The 22,181-nt window shown below is 43.2% G+C and overlaps 1 protein-coding gene across 1 annotated transcript in view; it reads right to left on the reverse strand.

Moving 5' to 3' along the window:
* UBE2F (ubiquitin conjugating enzyme E2 F (putative)) overlaps window positions 1-22,181 on the reverse strand; it is a 144,210-nt gene that overhangs the window by 43,783 nt on the left and 78,246 nt on the right. The window contains exons 6-7 of the mRNA XM_075283958.1: window positions 6,376-6,446; window positions 4,130-4,187 (exon numbers count right to left, since the gene is read on the reverse strand). Coding sequence (XP_075140059.1) covers window positions 4,130-4,187; window positions 6,376-6,446 — 129 coding nt within the window. The remainder of the gene's footprint in view (window positions 1-4,129; window positions 4,188-6,375; window positions 6,447-22,181) is intronic.

Below are 22,181 nucleotides of genomic sequence, written 5' to 3' on the forward strand. Positions count from 1 at the left end.
GAAACGAAAAAATAAAAATGGCTATGGCCGACACTGCCTGCAATTCCCCGCTGACTCCGATCGTTTCATTCTCTTCTCAACCCTGCACAATGCACAAATGGATAACGTTTCCTGAGAGCTTCCATCACTTGATGGCTTCTTCATTAGAATAAGAAAAAGATACAAAGTATCGGCATATTATGTGGGAAGAAACGGCAGAAATCTGTAACACAATGTGGTGATGTCACACATACGGAGCCGTACGTTTGTCTGAATGCGGCGAGAGATGGGCCATATAATGTAAAATTATGATTCAGCCGGCGCAGAGCGTGTACTATCTCAGGTCACGGTGAATGTCGGCGTGGATGATGTGAAATAGTTGTCATGCTGACACGATGGCATGCTGGAAATAAAATGGTACGTATTATATAGAAAGTGTGTCATAGAGAGCCTTCTACTCTCAAGATTCATTTTACAATAATGCTGAAAACTTTTTAACCTTTTTGCTTTGCATGCTCAGTGGAGTGTAGACAAGTTAAAGTCAGGTTTGATATATTCCGCGTCTAGCCATGGTAGGTGTATAAAAATTACTGGAAGAGGTTCTTATTGGAGGTGACAGGTTACAACGCTCTCCTCGCTGCGGAGATCGCTGGAGTCACTTTATGGTATTAAAAAAATATAAAGAAAGAAGTTAAAGCGTACCTCCAGTTATAAACATCTTTTCAGAAATGAATAGTACAGGTGAATATAAGAAACTTCGTAATAGGTCTTATTAAAGAAACTTGTTTTATTCTCTCCCTTTCAAGCAGTTACTTTCTACATAATAGTCTATGAAAAGAGTATGGAGGGAGAAAAGATAAACATTTGCTACTCGTACAATGATACTCTGTATGCTTTTAATACTGCTAGGTTGTAGATAAGAGGCTGCTAGTACACAGAGTGAAACAATAAATCAATTAAAGAGGATGTTTGGGTGTGGGGCACAGGCAGTTCTATATACTGCTGGAAAGCTGACAGTGCTCCGAATTCAGCGCACTGTCGCTTTCCCAATCTGTGCCCCGGGTAAAGAGCTATCGGTTCCAATAACGTAGCTCTTTACAGTCAGAAGGGCGTTCCTGACAATCTGTCAGGAACATCCTTCTTCACAGCAGTGTCTATCGCGCTGTACAGTGTGAGCGGGGAGGAACGCCCTCTCCCCTCCTGATAATACTCGTCTATGGGCGAGCACTGTGAGCAGAGGGAGGGGGCGTTCCTCCCCGCTCACACTGTACAGTGCTATAGGCGCTGCTGTGGAGAAGGACGTTCCTGAGAGACTGTCAGAAACGCCCTTCTGACTGTAAAGAGCTACGGTATCGGTAGATCTTTACCCAGAGCACAGATAGGGGAAGGTCGACAGTGAGCTGAATTAAGCGCACTGTCAGCTTTCCAGCAGTATATATACCTGCCTGTGTCCAAACCCATGAAAAGTCTTCTTTAACTAGTTGGCAGGAGAATCCTACTCCCCTCCTCCCTTCTTCATAGAGCTCTGTGTGCGAGTCTGAATACAACTGATATAATGTAAACAAGCAGTCAGATTGAAGGTATAGAACAGGATAAAAGCTTAATAAGTGGTAAAAGAAACAAATCTCCTTAAGATATACTCTATTCATTTCTGTAATGTTGTTAATAACTGGAGATACTCTTTAAATAACTATGACATTGTATGGCTGCTGATGGCCAAGTATGGGAAGCGACTGACAGCTTCTACAATAACTACAGAGCTAATAAGTGTCTGAAGTGCTTTTAGGTGCGTGTTGGCTCTCATACCATTATATATATGTATATATGATATTTCTGATGACGAAAACACTTCAGGGCTCACCTTAGATTCCTCAGTACCCAAGAGAAATACTTGAAGACAAACCATGGCATCCACAGGCTCCCATGATAGTGGCCATGTCCTGAACTGAGCAGGCGCCGAAAGTGTTCATCGTACGTGCAAATTCGCAAAGTTCTGCTGTCTGTAGTGAGCTGAACACTTTCAGTGCCTGCAAGGTAGAGGACATGGCCACAATATCTAGAAATGTCATGGATACCCTGCAACGACGCCTGCACTGAGAGCTTTAAGTGCATGTACAGCAGAGGATGAAGCTGTCAACATTTTGGATGCTTCAATTTATTTACAAGTGTTACTGATGGGCACCAGATGAGATTAGGGCCTTTACAATGTGGGCTAAAGTAAGCCCTGAAGCGTTTTACTGCTTCTTATGGCATCACATGTCAATGTATAGCATGTCTAGACAGGGAGATAAGGAAGACCTTGGCTAGTCTATCTAATCTAACAAAATCAGCCTTGTAGACCTTTGGGTCTGGAACCAGAGACAGGGTTATCAGCGGATTTACCCAAGGTTGCCATCTGAAAGGGCTTGCCTCCACTGAAACAACATTGTTAAACTTCGCCCCACCTAACTATGAACCAACCTGCTCCACTTCCCATTTGCAATAACATGCCAAGTGTAGATGGAGTATATGTTTAATATTACAATTGCCTTTAGTTGTCCTCAGAGATGTGCGGTATTACATACCACTAGTATGCCCCCCTCCCCCTTGAGAGTACAAGGTTATGGTAGAATACTGCCAGGGGTGACGTTTCGCACAGCCCAGCAATGATGCTGAGCTGTCAGGCCCGTCTTTATGAAAGTGGAGAGATAGCGGTGCCGAAATGACCACCACCAATATCTTCAGGACTGGAGGGCATACCTGGAAAGCTGAGAGCGTGCCAAATTCAGTGTCTGCTTTCTAGCAATATGTAATACCACACATCTCTGACGAAATGAAAGATGACCTTTCACCACCAGCTCTTTTTATACTGTAATAGGTAGCTCTCCACTGATTCATACACCCTTGTAGCCACCACCGTTCCCAAGCAAGCAAAGCAGTTAGTTTTGATACTCAATTTGTTAAAAGGGTGGAGTCAGCCAGGAGCAGGAAAGATGGAGTCTCTCTGAGCTCCAATCAGAAGCAGAGTCAGAACTCAGAGGCACACCCCCTTGTTTGCTCCTCCCTGAGTCCACCCACTTGACAGCATATCAGGGATCAAAACTAACTGGCAGCTCAGGAACGGTGTGGGCCAGAGAGAAAATTCTAACTGCACAGAAAACAATGGAGCGGCAGCTATTAAAGAAGATTGAGTTGGTGGAGGTGGTGAAAAGTTGTCTTTAAAGTTAGTCATTTTGGAACCTGCTTAAATATAGTATTTTGCATCAATTCATAAACAAAAATCTGATATGGATGCAAAAGAGAAAAGTTTTCTGTTTTTTTTTGATCCAATCCATACTGTGGCTTTAAAATAAACACACAAAATACTGATCAAATGTGAAATAGACCTTTGGCATGTTACTTGTCAGTAAACCGGACTGCAAAAATCAGTGTCAGTCAGCTGCTGCTAAAGCAAATTACATAATGGGTGCATAATGTTGCATAATGTAAATTCTGAGAATATAGTAGTACCATGTTACAAATACCACAAATAGACCGCATATGGAACGTTGTATACAGTTTTGGGCATCTGAGTGTACAAGAAAGACATACTAGAGTTTGAATGGGTTCAAAGGACAACCAAACTTAGAAATGGATAGGTGGACTATGGTTCCCTGAAAGAATAGAATGGGAAGCATGACCTTATACCGAAGTATATGAAAAGGACATTGCAGAGAGTTCTCCACAATAGCTTTATACTCCGGTCTATACATAAACCTACCCATGTAGAGAAGGAGGAGATTCTTTACTGTAAGAGCTGTGAGACTATAAGACTATGCCAGAGGACGCGTCACGTTAAATTCACTAAAGCAATTCGAAAGGGACCTGGAAGCCTTTCTTGGCAGCGCTAATATTACATGTCATGTGTATTAGATTACTGGATACGGGTTGTTGATCCCAGGATTTATTCTGAATGCTGTATTTGGAGACAAGAAGGAATTTTTCCATTTAGGTGATGAAAACCGCCTTCTCCGTTTTTTTTTATTTTTTTTGTTATCTTTCTCTCAATCACAATTGCAGCAGAATTAGATAAAGTAGAGGGATCTGTGTTTTTTTTTTTTTTTTTTTAATTTTAACCTTAATATGTACAAGGATTTGAACATCTGTTTGGAAAAAATGGTCTTTTCTTTACCTTTAAGGTTCGCGTTGGGGCCCAGCCCGTCCCATCTATTGAGTGCTCTCGCAGTAAACTGGAGAAAAAAGTAAAAGAAATATCAGATTAAAGAGGATTCCCATTATACAATGTTAGACCTAAACTCAGTTGAAGGAAACAGTTTTGCCATCTCTCCTCACCCTCTCATGGACATGCATGCTCAGCCTAGTCTAAGATGGTCAGCCAGGAATGCCAATGGTTTGGCAAAGGTATAACACATGTAGCTAGCTTAAATCACTCCTGCAGCCGGCCATATTCCCTGGTTCAGGTGTGGACGACGCATTTTGTTTTATTTTTTGTACATGTGATTTTAAAGGGCTGCTTCTTTTTTTTTTTGTTACAATTATTCCAATAATTTTTGCATTTTTTTCTGCGATAAAATGGGCTTTATTTGTATTTTTTGCATGTTGATTCATTTTAATGTCCAAGGTGATATTTATATAAAAAAAAAAATAAAAAAAAAAAAAAAAAAAAAAGAAAGAAGGAGAAACCAGTTTTTTTTTTGGGGCTATTTTTTTACATTGTGTCCCCATAAGGTCATAATAGACCCATGAGAGGCATTTTTTTCTGTCTATTTCGCTGTAACAGACTGATACATTATCCCCAGCGACATGAGGAATGCAGCCTCCTGAATTACACTGGAATGCTGATTTGGGTTTTTTAGGACCCATCAGCTCATATAGTTCCCATGATCATTGGCCTGAAGCGGCGCGGCATCATGGCAGCTCCTATAGCAGAGTACACAATAATAGGGAAGGCAGGGTCGGTAATAACCCATCCCTGTCTTAGGAGTTCTGACGGTAATAAGATAAGATAATCCTTTAATAGTCCCACAGTGGGGAAATTTCAGTATGTTACAGCTGCATAGTAATACAGATACAGGATAATACACAGTAATATATTACAGAAGTAGTGGACACACATATGCTGAGAAAGATATGCTAGGAGTCCATAGCAGCTAAGGAACAGAGAAGAAAGAAGGAGGACATTCATAATCATTAGTTCTCTGTGCAGAGTGATCTTCGCTTGGTCTGATGTAGATTATACAGCCTGGTCGCGGTTGGGAGGAAGGACTTGCGATAGCGCTCCTTCTCACACTTGGGGTGAAGCAGACGGTTACTTACAGTGCTGCCAAGTCCCATCAGGGTCCCATACATGGGGTGGGATTTGTTCCACCCATAACAGCCAGCTCCCCAGTTCTGCAGCTGTATGATTTTGTACAGCTACTTAAACACTACAAAAACACGTATATATACGTCCTTGCAGTGTTAAGAGTGGACCGCCGGGACACATATAGTCTATGGGCTGTCTGGAACAGGCTAAAGAGCCCGAGTCACTACATACCATACATCATTTGATTCTTGCTGTGCTCCTGGTAACATTGGCGTCCTTGTTAAGATTCATCCATTCTGGAAGATTATTATATCTTATTCCTTAAGTGGGACCGCCCACCTGGTGAACCTGAGTTAATCTTCCAGGGGCCATAGCTTTTTAATGGATGGATGGATGGTAACCATAAAACTGGCAAACTGATCGGGGCACAGCGAGCATCTAATGATGTATGGCATTCAGTATTATGTACTTTTTGTGACAGATGCCACACCATCAGAGAGCCCTCAGCGTGCCTTCGAGCTACTAAACAAATCAAGAACAATGGGCATATTAAGAATTTTTTAGCTTCTCTCCCAATGAGGTAATAGGACCTGTGTGTGTCTATGTAGATATATCTATAAAGTATGCCAGGACCGTGTTACTAAAACAAAATCACATACACATAATAGGCAGAAGTGTGCCTCCGGCCTCCTATACAACGGCCCAGACTGGGTTCAGCCATGGAAAATAACAGCGGAGTACCTCCATAGCCAATCCAGCCAAAAGCCCCCATATACACAATGCCAGAAGTGCATCCTCAGCGTAATATAAAGCGCACTATACAGTGTATGGGAATTGAAGAGAAACTGCATCTGCTGCACATTAATCCTATTAGCGGAGTATTGTAGAACTGCTCAGGAACAGATACAATATCAGTTTCAGGAAAATAATTTTATTTGTGCCGATCTAGTGCTATAGTCAGGAAGGGACGGGGATGATTTACAATCGATAGGTTACAGCTTTTGCTTGCGCGATCCCATATTCGGAGCATCAAAACCTGACTCAGCCCAAAAAAATAAGAAAAAAAATAAAACCTTTGTAATAAAAGAGAAAAAAAAAGGAAGGTCTTTTACCTTAAACATATTTCCCCTGTCTCTGTGATGTTCGGATGCCAGATCCGTGTTAAGCACTTCACTTTTGGAGGCTGTATACAAAAGGAGAGATAAATAAATGTCACAATGTTAGGACTTTAGCGAGACAAACAATCTATCACACATGACAGATTCTCAGTACGTAGCAGCAGCGTTCTTCGATGCCAATAATTGTACTGGAAGAGATATTTCAGGCATATCTTAGAAGCTTGCTCATGACAGTTTTTTGGTAATGGCAAGCGCTGGGAGATTACACAGTTGTAGGTGAGCTGAGGTGCGTGAAATTCACATTTCCTGCCAATAAAGCTTTAGCTGTCCCTTGGAGATTTCACACAAGATTTCAATTTAGGAGACGATCTAGACACATGTAACTACTATGTGAGAGAGTCCCTCTAGGCCTCGGCAGGTACAATAGGGCTCGATCAGAACACTTCCTTCTTATTCCTTACATATGACTGCCTTCTGAAGAGGTGACGTAACTGGAGATTTAGAACTGGAAGTGAAGTTTTCAAAAATTTATTAAATTTATTTATTAAATTTATTACATTATTTAAACTATTTTATAGAAGATAAATAAAAATTAAAAACAAAGCAAAAGGTGGGAAGGAGGAAAATATCAGAAGTTTTGGGGTTCTTTGCCTCCCGTCTTCTAAGAAAAAAATAATTACAACCAGGATTTAAAGGGATCCTATCATTGGATACCCTTTTTTAATGGCTATCACGTAGGAATAGCCTTAAAGACTATTCTTCTCCTACCTTTAGATGTCTTCTCTGCACCGCCGTTCAGTAGAAATCTGGGTTTTCTTCTATATGCAAACGAGTTCTCTCGCAGGACTGGGGGCGGACCCCAGTGCTCAAACAGCACTGGGGGCATCCCCAGTGCTGTGAGACAACTCTCCAGCGCCACCTCCACCTTCTTCTGGAACGCCCTCTCCGCAATGTCTTCTTCCGTCCTCAGTTTCAATCTTCTAGGCATGCGCAGTCGGCTCTACCATCGTAGCAGAAATATTGCTGCTTTCTCAATATGCAAATAAGCTCATTGGAGCAGTAAGGGCACTGAAGCCAATTTCCTTCATTTCCTTTTGCAGTGTGTCATCAGACATGCACAGTACAGTTAGCAGGCGGAGCTAAGCAGCACCAGATAGTAAAGCCCATTGAAGTGAAGTAATGTCCCTAAAGTCCTTTTTTGCTCAATTGCATCGGGATAAAAGAACCATTTTTACAAGAGTGGAGCAGCGGTCCTTAATAAGAAATGCATCATTGTAAAGTGTGCACACAGTCCTACAAGGTACTGATATCACGGTAGTTTATATCTCAAACTTGCTTTAAGTCGCAAGCTTTGACTCCAGCACAAGATGGCATAAAATATGGACAGATGTCTCTAGACACAAGTGCTACTTTAATAAACCTCGCATCTTTGCAACACATTGATACATTTGGTACAAAATATGTCAAAACAGATTTCACAAATTGGATATGGTAAAATCCCTCTAAATGTCCCACGTCTTCTATTACACTTTCAATAATATCTTTTTGTAGAGATGACGATAATAGTCTGTAGTTACATTGTACAATATTTCTTCTCAAAGACACATCATCTCTGAGTATCCATGAGCCGCACTAGTCACTGGACATGGTAGATGACACATTCATAGCACTAAAGTGTAGGCTGACGTCTATAATAACCTCTGTGCATCACATCTGTTGGGCTACATCATTGCCTGGCGTACACATACTGTATATCTAACTGATATCCAGGCAACTGCAAAGCATCTGTGGTGACTACAACAATAGTAAAACAATGTAACATCTGATACTAATGCTACCAAAGACAAGATTATGTATTCTCATCCATTGTTGTACAGTGATTTCCCAGAGGAAGTATACAGTATATATATGTAGCACAACTCTTGGCACCCGACTATGGACAGCTCAGTTGGCATATATTCGGTGTTAAATACAGAAGAGCAGACAGATCTCAGACTGTTAGATTAGTGGAAGGTCGATGAAGTCTGGATCACTCTTCGGGTTTTGGTTGTGATGTGCTGAGATTTTATTTGTCAAAATAAATGCATTATTGGATTTTTCCTGAAGTATTGGCTTGGTTTATCTAAGAAATGAGCACTTTAGTTTTTTGGATTCAGAAAGCCAGGATAACATGAACGGATGAAAAATTGTTGAATCCAAAAACAAATTGATTGTCGTAAGAATTCTCAATCCGCATGTATGTGGAGGAAATATCTCCAGGCCTGGGCATCTGCAATTCAGACGTAAAGGGGTTCTGCCATTATTTATATACATAGTAGAAGTGATAAATTGTTGAGTTGGGTGGAGGTCCGACAGCTGAGAAAACCCCCATTGTCAGATCAGGGGGCTGTTTATTTCCACGGAGAATGTAGCTGTGGTGGACACAGACATGCCCTTGCTCCATTCATTTCAATGGGAGACCCAGAGATGGCAGAATGCTGATTTTGGCTATTTCCAGCCCTCCCTTTGGAATTAAAGGAGCAGGGGGTGCGTTCTGGTCCATAGCGCTCCATCAGATTATCAGTTAAAAAAAAACCCAATGGTCTCACATTTCACACCTCTACTTCTATACATACAGGGGACACAGAACCCCCTGACCTCATGGTTGGTGGGAGCCCAGCAGCTGCACGGTATGGCGATGCAGTGCACTGGCATCCTGTCGTGGCACTCCGCTCCGGATTAAGCCTAAATGAATGGGCCTACTCTGGAGGGAGTCTTGTGCTGTGGACGCCGTGGCTGAAACGGCCACAGACGCCGCAGGAAGAAGGGGCATCTGTTTACCCAGAAGAATGATTTTGGGGTGTGTGGGGGAATTGGAGATCCCCAAAACCCAGGGATTATACAGATTTCATGCAGATAAAGCTTATGGTAGGATTTGACCCTTACAGCTACAGGATGGCAGTGTCAGCCATTGAGCCATAGTAAGAATATCTCTGTTTAGAGATCATGAAAAAGCATGAAAGTATAGAAAAAAAAACTGTCTGTGGGGAGCAGGGAATAAAAGCAACGTCTGGGGTCACATGTACAGGAAAGGATTCCTGACTGCAGAATGACAAGTGCAATATATACCGTGTCAAACTGCAGCTCCACCAACCCCCCCCCCCTCCACCCACCAACCTTCACAAGACAAGCTAAGCATACCACCCCAAATGAATCCTCTTACTGAAAATGTCATTATCTGCATTACATGTAGAATCAATATTGAATATACAGAAGAAATCTCATAAATGGTGTAGAGAAAACTAATGGGGAAAACTGTTCACATCTGACGTGAGCGAGCCCAGGTTATGGGGAAGGGTCAGCAAAGTAGACAGGACTGCAGATTAATAGTCCCCTATTAAATCTAAACACTCGCGATTCTGCAGCTAAAACGAATGTGATTTTAAAAAATGCAGCTTTTCTTTCCCACAATATGTAATGAAATATCATTCACTTTGACAATACTGTAAAAATGCAGTTTTTCCCCCCCACTGATCACTGTATAAATCAAAGGCTAAACCGCAGCAGATATCAGTCTGGGCTAGGCAATGGGACCAATATGGCCAACCTTTTCAACTACAGATCAGCTGCAGCCGAAACCACAGAACCATGCGGACCCGAAAAGCAGTGACCTGTGGAAGCCCACAGATCCCATAAACTATAATGGGGTTGGTCGGGTTTTTGCACAGTTTCCATTGGTTTTATACTGAAACCGGTGGAGAGAAATGTCCTCCTTTCAGGGTTACTCCTCCGATTTTAAGCAGAATCTGCAAAGGAGACTCCGAAGCCTTAGTGGTGACCTCTTTTGTCTCGGTAACTTACATTTACAATGGCTACAACTATGGATGCAGAAACTTTCTATGGTCTGGCACTTGTCAGAAATTCTGGTATAGTGACCAGGTTATCTTATTATACATATTGGATCGCTGCCTTATAACCTGTCCACACAGTTGGGTTTCTAACACGCCCCACAGCATAGAAAGTTTCTGCATTCATGTCGTATACATTGGCAACTGATCAGGACAACGGACTGTCACTACTAAGATGGCTAGAGAAAATCTTTAAAACTTTGCAAAATGTTTATTTATATTTGCAAAAATGTGTCACTTAATTGTCTACAAAATGAAATCTAGGTATGTTCAGGAGAAAACCCCATTTAAGCCAAACCTGGCAAGACTTTCCTGGTCTGACACAAAGGGTGTGTCTTGTCAAAAGGAGCAGAGTTTACACAATACGCAACAAAAATGTACCCAAAATTTTGTGATAAGTCTATTGGTGGTATTAATTTAGACTAGACTGGTGGGATAAACTTAGACTAGATAGTCTAAACATGCACCAGATACATCATCTAGCATCAGTCACGATGATAAATCTGGTGTATTTTTAGACTGTCTAGGCTAAGTTTCTAAAATCTGTATCTTAAAAAGAAACTATCGTGGGGCCACACGGTGGCTCAGTGGTTAGCACTGCAGCCTTGCAGCGCTGGAGTCCTTGGTTCGAATCCCGCCAAGGGCAAAAAACCATCTGCAAGGAGTTTGTATGTTCTCCCCGCGTTTGCGTGGATTTCCATCCCATACTCCAAAGACATACTGATAGGGGAAAATGTACATTGTGAACCGTACGTGGGCTCACAATCTACATTTAAAAAAAAAAACAAAAAAAAAAACTATCGTCTCCAGAAATCAATTCTAAACCATTTACTATATATGCTGTTGTAGGGCAGGTTAGTGACAGTCACCATACCTTTCTTGTACCACCATATGATCTTATTGCTGAGAAATGAAAGGGGTTGTCCGGTTATGAACACCTATCCCCAGACCTTTGAATACTGGATAAGTGTCCAATCGCTGGGTTCCCAATTGATCAGGAGGATGGGTGACAAAATCCCCAGAGGTCCCCCTTATGAATGACGCACCAGTGCACTTGTGCGACCGCCGATCCACTTCTATGGGGCTGCCCAGACTGTAATCTCCGGATGTATTATTAGGATAGGTCAACAATGTGAGACCGGTGGAGGTCTAACACCTCGGACCCCCTCAGATCATGAGACTGCAGCATTTGTGCTAGCTATGAAGACAGTGATATACACCTTGTAGAGCTGTGCGGGGTACTGCAGATCAGCCCCATTTACTTGAATGGTATAAAAGCCCCAAAGAGGCCATGAAGGCGATACCCCCAAGTCTCTGTACTTTTGACCACCACATGCATCCAAGCTGTGATATAAAGCATTCCAGTTGTTATGGTCATTGGGGTCAAGGAGGTCAGACCACCACCAATCAGAAAGTCACCCCCTATCACGTCGATAGGGGTAACTCATCGTGGCCAGAATATTCCTTCAAACAAGCATGGAGAAACTAGCTATATCGTCGGCCTCACATCACCCCGTGTAAAAGGACGCTTAGACAGGATAAGTAAATCTCCGCACTGTATCAAATGGGAATTTGGAAACCAAGAACACCATGAAAGAAGTTCCCGTCCATTATATAATGAAGGTTAATGGAGTTGGGGGGTGAAGTCATTAACGTACGTCCCAATGCTCTCACATCATGCAAGTCAATGAGATGCCCTCATTCTCGATAGCGAGGCAGGAAACGCAATGACAGCATCTCTGAACTATACGTCAGTAGGAAATGAAAAAGACCTTAGCTGTGCATATCACAGAACCACAAAGGAGAACAGACGGCTCATTTATTTCCTGTAAGAAGCAGTGACCAGTCTTATCTTCACAGGTAACAAGGGAATTACTCCGGTCGCGTCGGTAAAACTGGCAGAGGCCAGGACAGAATGTGAAATTACAGGCACGGCCGGGAGTCATAAAATAGCAGAACATCCAAGAAAATGAGTCCAATTCTTAACAAATCCAAAGTTAATTCACCGATAAATTTAAAGCAAAAACCTATGACTCATAAGAAGGGAAACTTCTGATGACATGAGCAAGACATGGCTTCCTTGGCTCTGGGGTGTAGATCCGCTGAGGATTTCAGTAGCTCTCATCAATTTTATTACAGTATTGAACAAATAGTAATTGTGTAGTCATTACTTCTTCTTACATCTCGATTTTGAGAGTTGAGTGGGAAGTAATATAGTCATAAGCAGACGTTCCCTATATCCTGAATGAAGGAGGACGGCAAAAATAGCCACTTTATACATCACTGCATCACCAGATCCTATAAACCTTCTTAATATGGCAGATTTGGATCATTACGAATGTTGTATTAAGGATAACTTATCTGCCACCCATCTCTTACAAACAGTAAGTAGACTTGACATAAGAGGACTTCTCAAAGACAGAGACGTCAGGAACACAGAACAAGGAGTCCCCTGAGAATCATAATGGGGGGCCGCAGGAACTTCAAGAGCCATTGAATCATGCCACATGCTGGAGATATTCTCCTATAGAAAAGACAAAACACTTTGAAGAGAGATTTCGCCATGCAATGGATCATTGCGTAATTTGTTTAACCCTTCATATTATGTGATGTAGATAATCGTGGCTGCTTGCATGAAAGCGCAGCCACACCTCTAATGAGGTGAGGTGAAGTGGCGGCCTCCAGCGACACTTTGGAGAGGGCAACAGCCGCGGCAATTTGATTTTTTTTTCCTTTTTTTTTTTTTTTCTCTAAACTAGCGCAGGACAGGGCGACTATGAAAACAAACCAAGCGGCCCTATCCTGAGTTGGTTTAGACCTCTGCGTCTCAGCGTAGGTGGCGCCATCACGTCTTATTGCCGACATCTTATTACCATCTTACTGTGTAAGCGGCCATTTTCTTGTGGCCCAGGCATGCGCAGTCGGCTTTGCCCGAGGCGTAGAAAAATGAAACCCAGGACAGAAGACGACGCAGGGAGAGGGCGTTCCAGAAGAAGATGCAGGTGTCGCTGGAGAGTTCTCTCGCAACATTGGGGACGCCCGCGGTGGTGTTTGAGCGCTGAGGACCGCCCCCCAGCGCTGCCAGAGAACTCATTTGCATACCGAAGAAAACCGGATTTCTACCAAATGGTGGCGCGGAGAAGACATCTAAAGGTAGGAGATGAATAGTCTTTCTTAAGGCTATTCCTAAGTGTTAGTCAGAAAAAAGGGTATCTAATGATAGGACCCCTTTAAGGGCGCTACCTCTATTCCCTCCAACAGGGGAGAGACAAGGTGATGATGCAGACAACATAATATACATGTTATCAAGAGGCTTCATGCTCAAGTTGCCTAGGAGGGCTTTAAGTTCTATGAAAATAAAAATCAATCTGAACAAAATACGGTTTATGGAAACGCTAATCATACTAACCACGATGTATAGTTTACATTAATATTATTCCATATAGTGAACATTTTTATAACAAACCCAAAACCTGAATATTCATGTGACATTGACAACCAGGAGCCTCTTGGAATACATTCATGGTCACATGCTCTGACTACAGCTCAGTCCCATTCAAGTGAAGGGGCTGAGCGGTGAAACAAATCACGGTCACTGTACAAATGCACGGCGCTGTGGTCACTACTGTGTTTCCCCGAAAATAAGACTGTGTCTTATATTAAATTCTCGTCCTAAATATATGACCTGTCTTATTTTCAGGGGATGTCTTATGGAGCGGCTGACAACCGGCAGTCATGCCGGTACTTCCTTAGCAGAGCCAGTTGTAGGTAGTGTAGGGGAGGGGGAGAAGGTATGCTACTTACCTTCCCCATCTTTGTAGCAGCGCTGGTGCTGCTGTTCGTCACGGCGACGGAAGCGGTGGGCAGGGCTTAGCGAGGCTTCTGGCGGTTGCGCCGGAGAGCCTCACTTCATGGGCATTGCAGCCAGCTGAACGCTGTGCAGCCGGCTGCTGCCTCTGCTGTTGTATCCACTGCCCCAGCTGCTGTGGGATGAGCTGGGAGTGAACTCCCCACAGCGTATGCACAGCAGGCATCTCCCAGCTAATCCTACAGCAGGGACAGTGGATACAACGTACAGTATCACAGCAGAGGCAGCAGCCGGCATACCTGTGCACACCGAACATCACGCACAGTGTTCAATGCAGTGTTTTTTGTTTTTTTTTTGTTTTTTTTTTTTTGGGGGGGGGGGTGCCTTATATTAGGCAATTCAACAAAAACCTCCTCTATGCCTTACTTCTGGGGGGTGACCTATTTTCAGGGAAACACGGTAAGTAGCTGAGGCACTTACCTGAATGCTGAAGCCTCTTCAAACAGCTGATCAGCCAGAGGCCCGGATGTCAGACCCCACCGATCTGTAGTGGATGACCTATCCTGAGGATAAGTCATCAATTAGGAAGTCCCAACTCTTAAGTTTTCCTATGCATTCTGATAGGTGGCCATCAAGAAAACAAATTGGTTGTAAAGGGTCCCCCCCCCCCCCCTTACAGCTGTAAATGGGGCCTGTAAAACAAAAATCAAAATACACTCCTTATACCTAGTCCTCTATTTCCAGCTGTGGCCAATGTGTAAGATCCCGTGGCTGACATCCCTTTTGGGTGAGATGACTACTGCTACCAACTGCAGGCCTCCGTAGTAACCTCTTCACAAAGGGCACATACATGAACTTACACAACAGCCGTCACTGGAAATGGAAGACTGGGAAGAACCTGGAGAACGTCTTTATTTTGTCAGGGTCTAACAGACTCTTACACCATGTCCTAATGCACTTCTATGGCTTCTCCATATAACATGGAGCTGTATTACAGCCACATGCATGAGAAAGGACGATTACTAGGGAGCATTTGATTAAAAATAATATAAGGTGATTGCTACTTAGTCAATTGTTGCAATCTGCAGGAAAGCCAAGAATTAGGCAGAAAAGAAAAAAAAGGAGTGGTGCTATTATATAGTACAAAGTCATTTACTGATTCATAAGGAGCCAGCAATGGGTAAGTGCAGAGAAATCTAATTCTGCCACCTGCCAGTCAGACAATATAGCTGCTACTCCTCGGACAGCAATCTACTCCATTAACAATCTTCCTACCAATATCTAGTTTTATTCTATAAGAATACTATTAGGGGAGATGGCTATGCTGGATAGTTATCTCTGGAGTAGGAGCATCCATGCACACATCTCTAATGAAAGCGGATGTCAGGGGAAGACTAAAGAAAAAAAACGTCATAACAAATTCCAAAGAGTGGAACATCGCTGATACATATAGATTATCATGGATAACCTCGGCACCATTCCAAGAATGTTGGCATAGACAAAGTTCTTGCCACTGAAGATTAATCTTTCCAAGGAACGTAGTCTATTCTATTCTGGAAATAGTAAAAAATAAAATAAAAATATGAGGCTTTAGGAGTTTACACTGAATTTAGACATCTGGACAGCAATTGTGGAGCTGCTCACATAACATCTATTACAGTCAGATGGCTTTACAGACATATGTAATCACAAAGTATTAGGAAACCGCATAATCCTGTACTGTTAGAGCACATAACTAGAGTAGCGCACCTGGGGATACTGTATATGGAGATTTAGGTTAAGTAATTGATCATTTATGCTTAAAGGGGTTATCCAGCTCCCAAAAATTATCTGCAAATACATCCACAGCAGCACCAAATCCTCACTGTTCCCTTGCGCAGCCTTTGCTTGGCTTTATTTTACTGGCTGCTCCCTGTATCGTTATTTACATTCAGTGAATCTGTGGACAAACTACATTTCCCATGATTCATCTGCCTGCTCTCATTTTCTGTGTGCCCCTCCCCCTTGTCCTTTTCTGCTTATTGGATTTTGCAACAATATAATTAATTATAGAGTTGATTAAAGGAGATTTTCCACAAATTAATTTATCTCCTATCCACAGTGTGAGATATATATATATATATATATATATATATATATATATATATATATATATATATATATATATATATATATATATATATATATATAAAACCACTGGAGAATCCACTGACAATCACTAGAACATGGGTTCCAGTGACACCGCAGTAAGGAGAATTTGGAGGATGGTTGTGACGTGGCAGTGTCTTCAGAGTATCCAGTAAAAACTCAGAGAGTGGAGATTTTCTAAGTAAAATGTGCCAGAATTCTGGTATAATTTGCACCCAAAGACTGTCTAAGGGAGCCTGCACATGGAGTTACGCTTCGCTCATTCTGAACGTAAAACTCGCTGAATGAGCGCGTAAAAACCAGATCCCATCGGTTTCCATGGGTGCCGGCATATACGCGTATCACATTGAAAACAATGGGGGGGGGGGGGGGGAGCCTCCCATTGATTTCAATGGGTAGTGCGCGTATGCCGGCACCCATTCAAGTCAATGGGATCTGGTTTTTACGTGCTCATTCTGAACGAGTTTTACGTTCAGAATGAGCGGAGCGTAACTCCGTGTGCAGGCTCCCCAAGGGTAAGTTCACACGGCAGAATTTGCATTCAGAATTTGAACATTGCGCGTGGCTACACATAACGGGATGCCAATGCAGTGTCAAATGAATGGGCCTAATTGGGAGGGAGCCTTGCACTGTGACTGATTCAACCACGGAATCCACGGGAAGAAGGGGCACGTGTGTTTTTTTTCCTGCTACTAGCTAGCGGAAAAAAGTAGCGAGGGGCACCACTGAAGTCAATGGGAGCCATTTTTGGCAGCGGATTTTGAGGCGAATTCCGCGTCAAAATCCACTGCCAAAAGATTCAGTGTGAACGAGCTCTAACATGCCTCGTCCCACATTTACCCATTATTTTAGACACTTTTCATACCCTTTAAAAACTTTTACGAAAAAGGTGGATGACTTTATAAGAAAGATAGTTTCTTAAAGAGGACCTTTCACGTCCTCAAAGATAGGCAGTATTATATACCGCTAGAAAGAAAACCACACACTGCCTGCTTTCCTTGCATGAACCCCCAGGTGTTGGAGATATCGGTGCTGTTAATTTTGGCATGGATCTCTCCACTATCCGAGGGCAGTCCTTACTGTTCAGCTTCATTGTGGGGATATGAGGAATGCCCCCCACTGACTGTGGTCTTCAATAGACTTGGAATGGTGGTGGTGGGGTGAGAAGGCATTCTTCACATGGCCGCAATGAAGTTGAGCTGTAAGGCCGACACTTCTGACAGTGGAGAGATACAAGATACAGATGGTGAAATTAACAGCACCGATATTTCCAGCAGAGGGGCGCATACAAGCCATAACCTGAAAACCATGCTTATACATTCACTTTTATAGTAAGTAGTAATGAGAAATGCTGCTTAAAAAGGAGTTAAATCATAACAGAAAAATGGAGGTTATATAGCGCCTCACATCGTATGCACAGCCGTCCGCCTCTAAGACAGGCTTGTTATTTAATTAACGGGAAAAAACTAGTTTAACAAGTCGTGCCCAAGAGATGTGGCGGCTCGGAAAATGGCAATGCACTGAGATACGGGCATACAATTAATAGAGTGGCCTTTTTCATTTAACTCTTTAATGCCAGCAGATATGACTTTTTGTCGCCAGTCTTTAAGCTGCTAATATTCTGGATGTTGACCTACAGTAAGCATCAGAAGCAGCAAGCTGGAAACAGCGCAGCGTTCTCTCCAGCATCGGATAACCTTGTCCTTTTTTTTGACAAGACGCGAGCCAATGTGCAGCTTAATGAATCCAATTTCTTGACTTGCCAACCCGATTTCCTAATTACGCAGAATCAAGAGTGGCACTGTCTGCTTCCCATCATGTAGGAGGGAACGCAACGCCCTTGGGAACACATTAGGTATAGTTACATTGAGGTAAACAGCCAACACAACGCAGGATACAATCATTCCTGGCAACGGAGTTCATTCCCTGGCTCTTTGTCTTCCCATCACAAAGTTATGCAATGGATTGTGTGCTGTCTGGTCATGACCATACATAAGAAAAAGCTTCTTGCACTCAATACCACTGGTTATCATGTCTAGTCTCACCTTCATACTGTATACTGCATAGAGTCTGAAGGCTCAGAGCTCTTCCTAGGCATAGGACCTCCCAACGCTGGCCCTTCTGATGTGGATGGAGGCCCTTCTCGACTTACCCATAACCTACAGCAAGGCTAAATCCCTCTCCCTTTCCTCAAACGTCTTGCAATCTCTAGTGTCCACTTGTTCATTCATCGCCCTCCCTTAAATCTGTCACACAACATAATTATTCTTTTTACACCACTGAACCACCAATATGTACGGTATATGTTTATATATTGCTCATTAGCTGGACCCCCTTGGGCCGGAGGTGGCACTGCCCCCTGCAACGTCATTTCCAAAAATAATTATTTTAATTAAAAAAAAGAACAAAAAAACGTATTTTTCTAGTATGCATCAAAGGTAAATTCTATTAAAAATGGCAGACACTAAGTTTTGTTTTTTTCTGTGCCAGGGCGCTAACCAGACCGATCCTATTATAGTCCGTGAAGTCTAAGAAGAGCAGCTTGTGTCCATCATGCAATGGATCTTGAGTAGAGATGAGAGAGTACTGTTCGGATCAGCCAATCCGAACAGCACGCTCGCATAGAAATGAATGGATGTAGCCGGCACGTGGGGGGTTAATCGGCCAGCCGCCGTCAAAGCGGAAGTACCAGGTGCATCCATTCATTTCTATGGAGCGTGCTGTTCGGATCGGCTGATCCGAACAGTACTCACTCATCTCTAATCTTGAGCTCTCATTATTTTCTTTGTTCTGCTTCTAGAATGAAGCTGAATGATGAAATAAAAACAAAGCAGATGTGAACAAGACCTTAAAGAGGTTGTCCAGGACCTGAAGATAATGGATACTGTTGATCTACCCACAGGATCCTGTGATGGTCAGGCGTTTCATTTGCCTGAAGGCATATATTAGGTATACAGCTGAGTGCAGCCCTGTTCCTATTCAAGTGAATGGGAGTGAGGCAGCAGTTTCAGGCGTCACTGATACAATGTCCACAGGTGTTGATTTTGGCATAGTTGGAATTTTTCCTTTATCCTCACCATTCCTGAGCAATCAACGCTGTTAGTTTTGGTGCCTCATATGCTATTTCGTCTCTGTACTGTCAGGAGGGCGGTGTCAGGCAGGAGCAGACAAGGGGTGTGATTATGAGTTCTGACACTGGCTGCCTTTGATTGGAGCGCTGAGTCACACACTCTACCTGACATATACAGCTTAAATCAGGCACCAAAAATACTTGCAGTAGATGCTGGGAAATATTGGGTGCAAGAGATAAAATTCCAACTGTGCCAGCACCAGTGGAGCGGTGACTATTAACATGCTCAAAACTAGAGGTGGTGAAAAATTGTCTCATTAAATAGTGGTACTACTCCCCATAAATATAAAAAGCTTCTGCACGCTTAAAGGGATTCTACCATTAAAAACTTTTTTTTTGTAGATAAGTCGTCGGAATAGCCTTTAGAAAGGCTATTTGTCTCTTACCTTTAGATGTGATCTCCACCGCGCCGCTCCTTAGAAATACCGGTTTTTACTGGTATGCAAATTAGTTCCCTCGCAGCGATGGGGGCAGGCCCCAGCACTGGAAATGCGATGGGGGCGTCCCCACCGCTGCTCGAAAACACACTCCAGTGACGACTATCTTCTGCTGGATCCTTCCCTTCTTTCTTCAGCGTCAACTCAGACGCCTGCGCAGTTGGCTCTGCCAGTGAGACAATAGCGGAGCCGACTGCGCATCCGCGCAATTGAGGCCTTGGAACTATGGCCACGGGCATGCGAAGTCGGCTCGACTAGTGTCTCACTGGCAGAGCCAACTGCGCAGGCGTCGGAGGTGACGCCGAAGAAAGAAGGGGAGGATCCAGCAGAAGATAGAGGCGTCGCTGGAGCCTGTTTTCGAGCAGCAGTGGGGACGCTCCCATCGCATTTCCAGCACTGAGGCCCGCCCCCATCGCTGCGAGAGACCTAACTTGTATACCGGTAAAAAACAGTATTTCTAAGGAACGGCGCGGTGGAGATCACATCTAAAGGTAAGAGACAAATAGCCTTTCTAAAGGCTATTCCGACGACTTCTCTACAAAAAAAAAAAGTTTTTAATGGTAGAATCCCTTTAAGTATTATAGACTAAGCTTGCACTAGCACACAGTGTTAAGTGCTAGAAGTGCACAAACTATTGGGATAATATATCTACAGACTTCCTCCAGTCACTGGTCATTAAAGAATTGCAGATTTTGGTGTTAATATCTTTCTCTTTTTTTTTTTTTGCCACTGTTGAAACGTGAAGAAGAAAGTGGAAGAAGTTGACTTCTGGAGGGCTGGTCAGCAAAAGATTTATCACTGTTAGAAAATTGTGCAAACAGCTCTGTAACTATGTCCATAACTAAGATCCATGACGGAGTCACTGGCTTAGGAGGTCTTTGGTAATGGAATATTCTAGGACACTGTAATGGGGCTGAGACAGACTCAAACAAAAGGATGAAATTTGTCACAGTGGGTACAAATAATTTCACATTTAAAGTCCTGAAAGTGGAATTTTAATAAAATTTTAACAACTGAATTTTGAGATGCATTGTGATCTCCATTCCTTAAAGCATGCTTCCAATTATGAAACAAATTTTCATTAGTGAACAGTACAGGTGAATACTGTAGAAGAAATCTAATGTATTAAATAAATCAGTTTCCTTCTCCATTTATTATGCCTAGAATTAAGAGAGTTACCTGACTCACAAAGTTGCAGAATTCATCAGTGGAAGTTCAGTGTCTGCGTTTCCATAGACAATTATGTAAAAAGTACTAATTTTTTTTTTAATAGATATTCACCTGTATGATTATAAAAAGTTGTTGGAGGTGCACTTAAAGGGATTCTACCATTAAAACCTTTTTTTTTTTTTTTTTTTTTTTGTGGATAACACGTCGGAATAGCCTTTAGAAAGGCTATTCGTCCCTCACCTTTAGACGTGGTCTCCGCTGCGCCGTTCCTTAGAAATACAGTTTTTTACCGGTATGCAAATGAGTTCTCTCGCAGCGATGGGGGCGGGCCCCAGCGCTCAAACAGCGATGAGGGCATCCCCACCACTGCCAGAGAATTATCTCCAGCGCCGCCTCCTTCTTCGTCCGCAGCGTCATCTTCAATGTCTTCCAGCGCCGGCTCGTAACTTCTAGGCGTCGGGCCTTCAGCAGAGCAGACTGCGCAGGCGCACAGGCCATGGGAAAACGGCCGCTAACAATACTGTGCAAGTGGCCATTTTTCTGTGGCCTGTGCACCTGCGCAGTCTGCTCTGCTCAAGTCCCAATGCCTAGAAGTTACGAGCCTGCGCCGGAAGAAGACATTAAGATGATGCTGCGGACGAAGAAGGCGGCGGCCCTGGATTCAATTCTCTGGCAGCGGTGGGGACACCCCCCATTGCTTTTTGAGCGCTGGGGTACGCCCCCATTGCTGCGAGAGAACTAATTTGCATACCGGTAAAAACTGGTATTTCTAAGGAACGGCGCAGCGGAGACCACATCTAAAGTTAAGAGACGACTAGCCTTTCTAAAGGCTATTCCGACGTCTTATCCACATAAAAGAAAGGTTTTAATGGTAGAATCTCTTTAAAGGGATTCTACCATTAAAACACTTTTTTTTCTAGTTCACACGTGGGAATAACCTTAAGAAAGGCTGTTCTCTTACCTTTAGATGTCTTCTCCGGGCCGCCGTTCAGTAGAAATCTCAGTTTTCATCGGCATGCAAATGAGTTCTCTCGCAGCACTGGGAGCGTCCCTAATGATGTGAGAGAACTCTCCAGCGCCGCCTCCATCTTCTTCAGGAACGGCGTCTTCATGTGTCGACTTCTGGCGCTGGGGGTCAAACTTCTAGGCCTTAGGGGGCCACACGGTGGCTCAGTGGTTAGCACTGCAGTCTTGCAGCGCTGGAGTCCTGGTGTTCAAAT

The sequence above is a fragment of the Leptodactylus fuscus genome, chromosome 8 (assembly GCF_031893055.1).
Source record: "Leptodactylus fuscus isolate aLepFus1 chromosome 8, aLepFus1.hap2, whole genome shotgun sequence".
NCBI lineage: Eukaryota > Metazoa > Chordata > Amphibia > Anura > Leptodactylidae > Leptodactylus > Leptodactylus fuscus.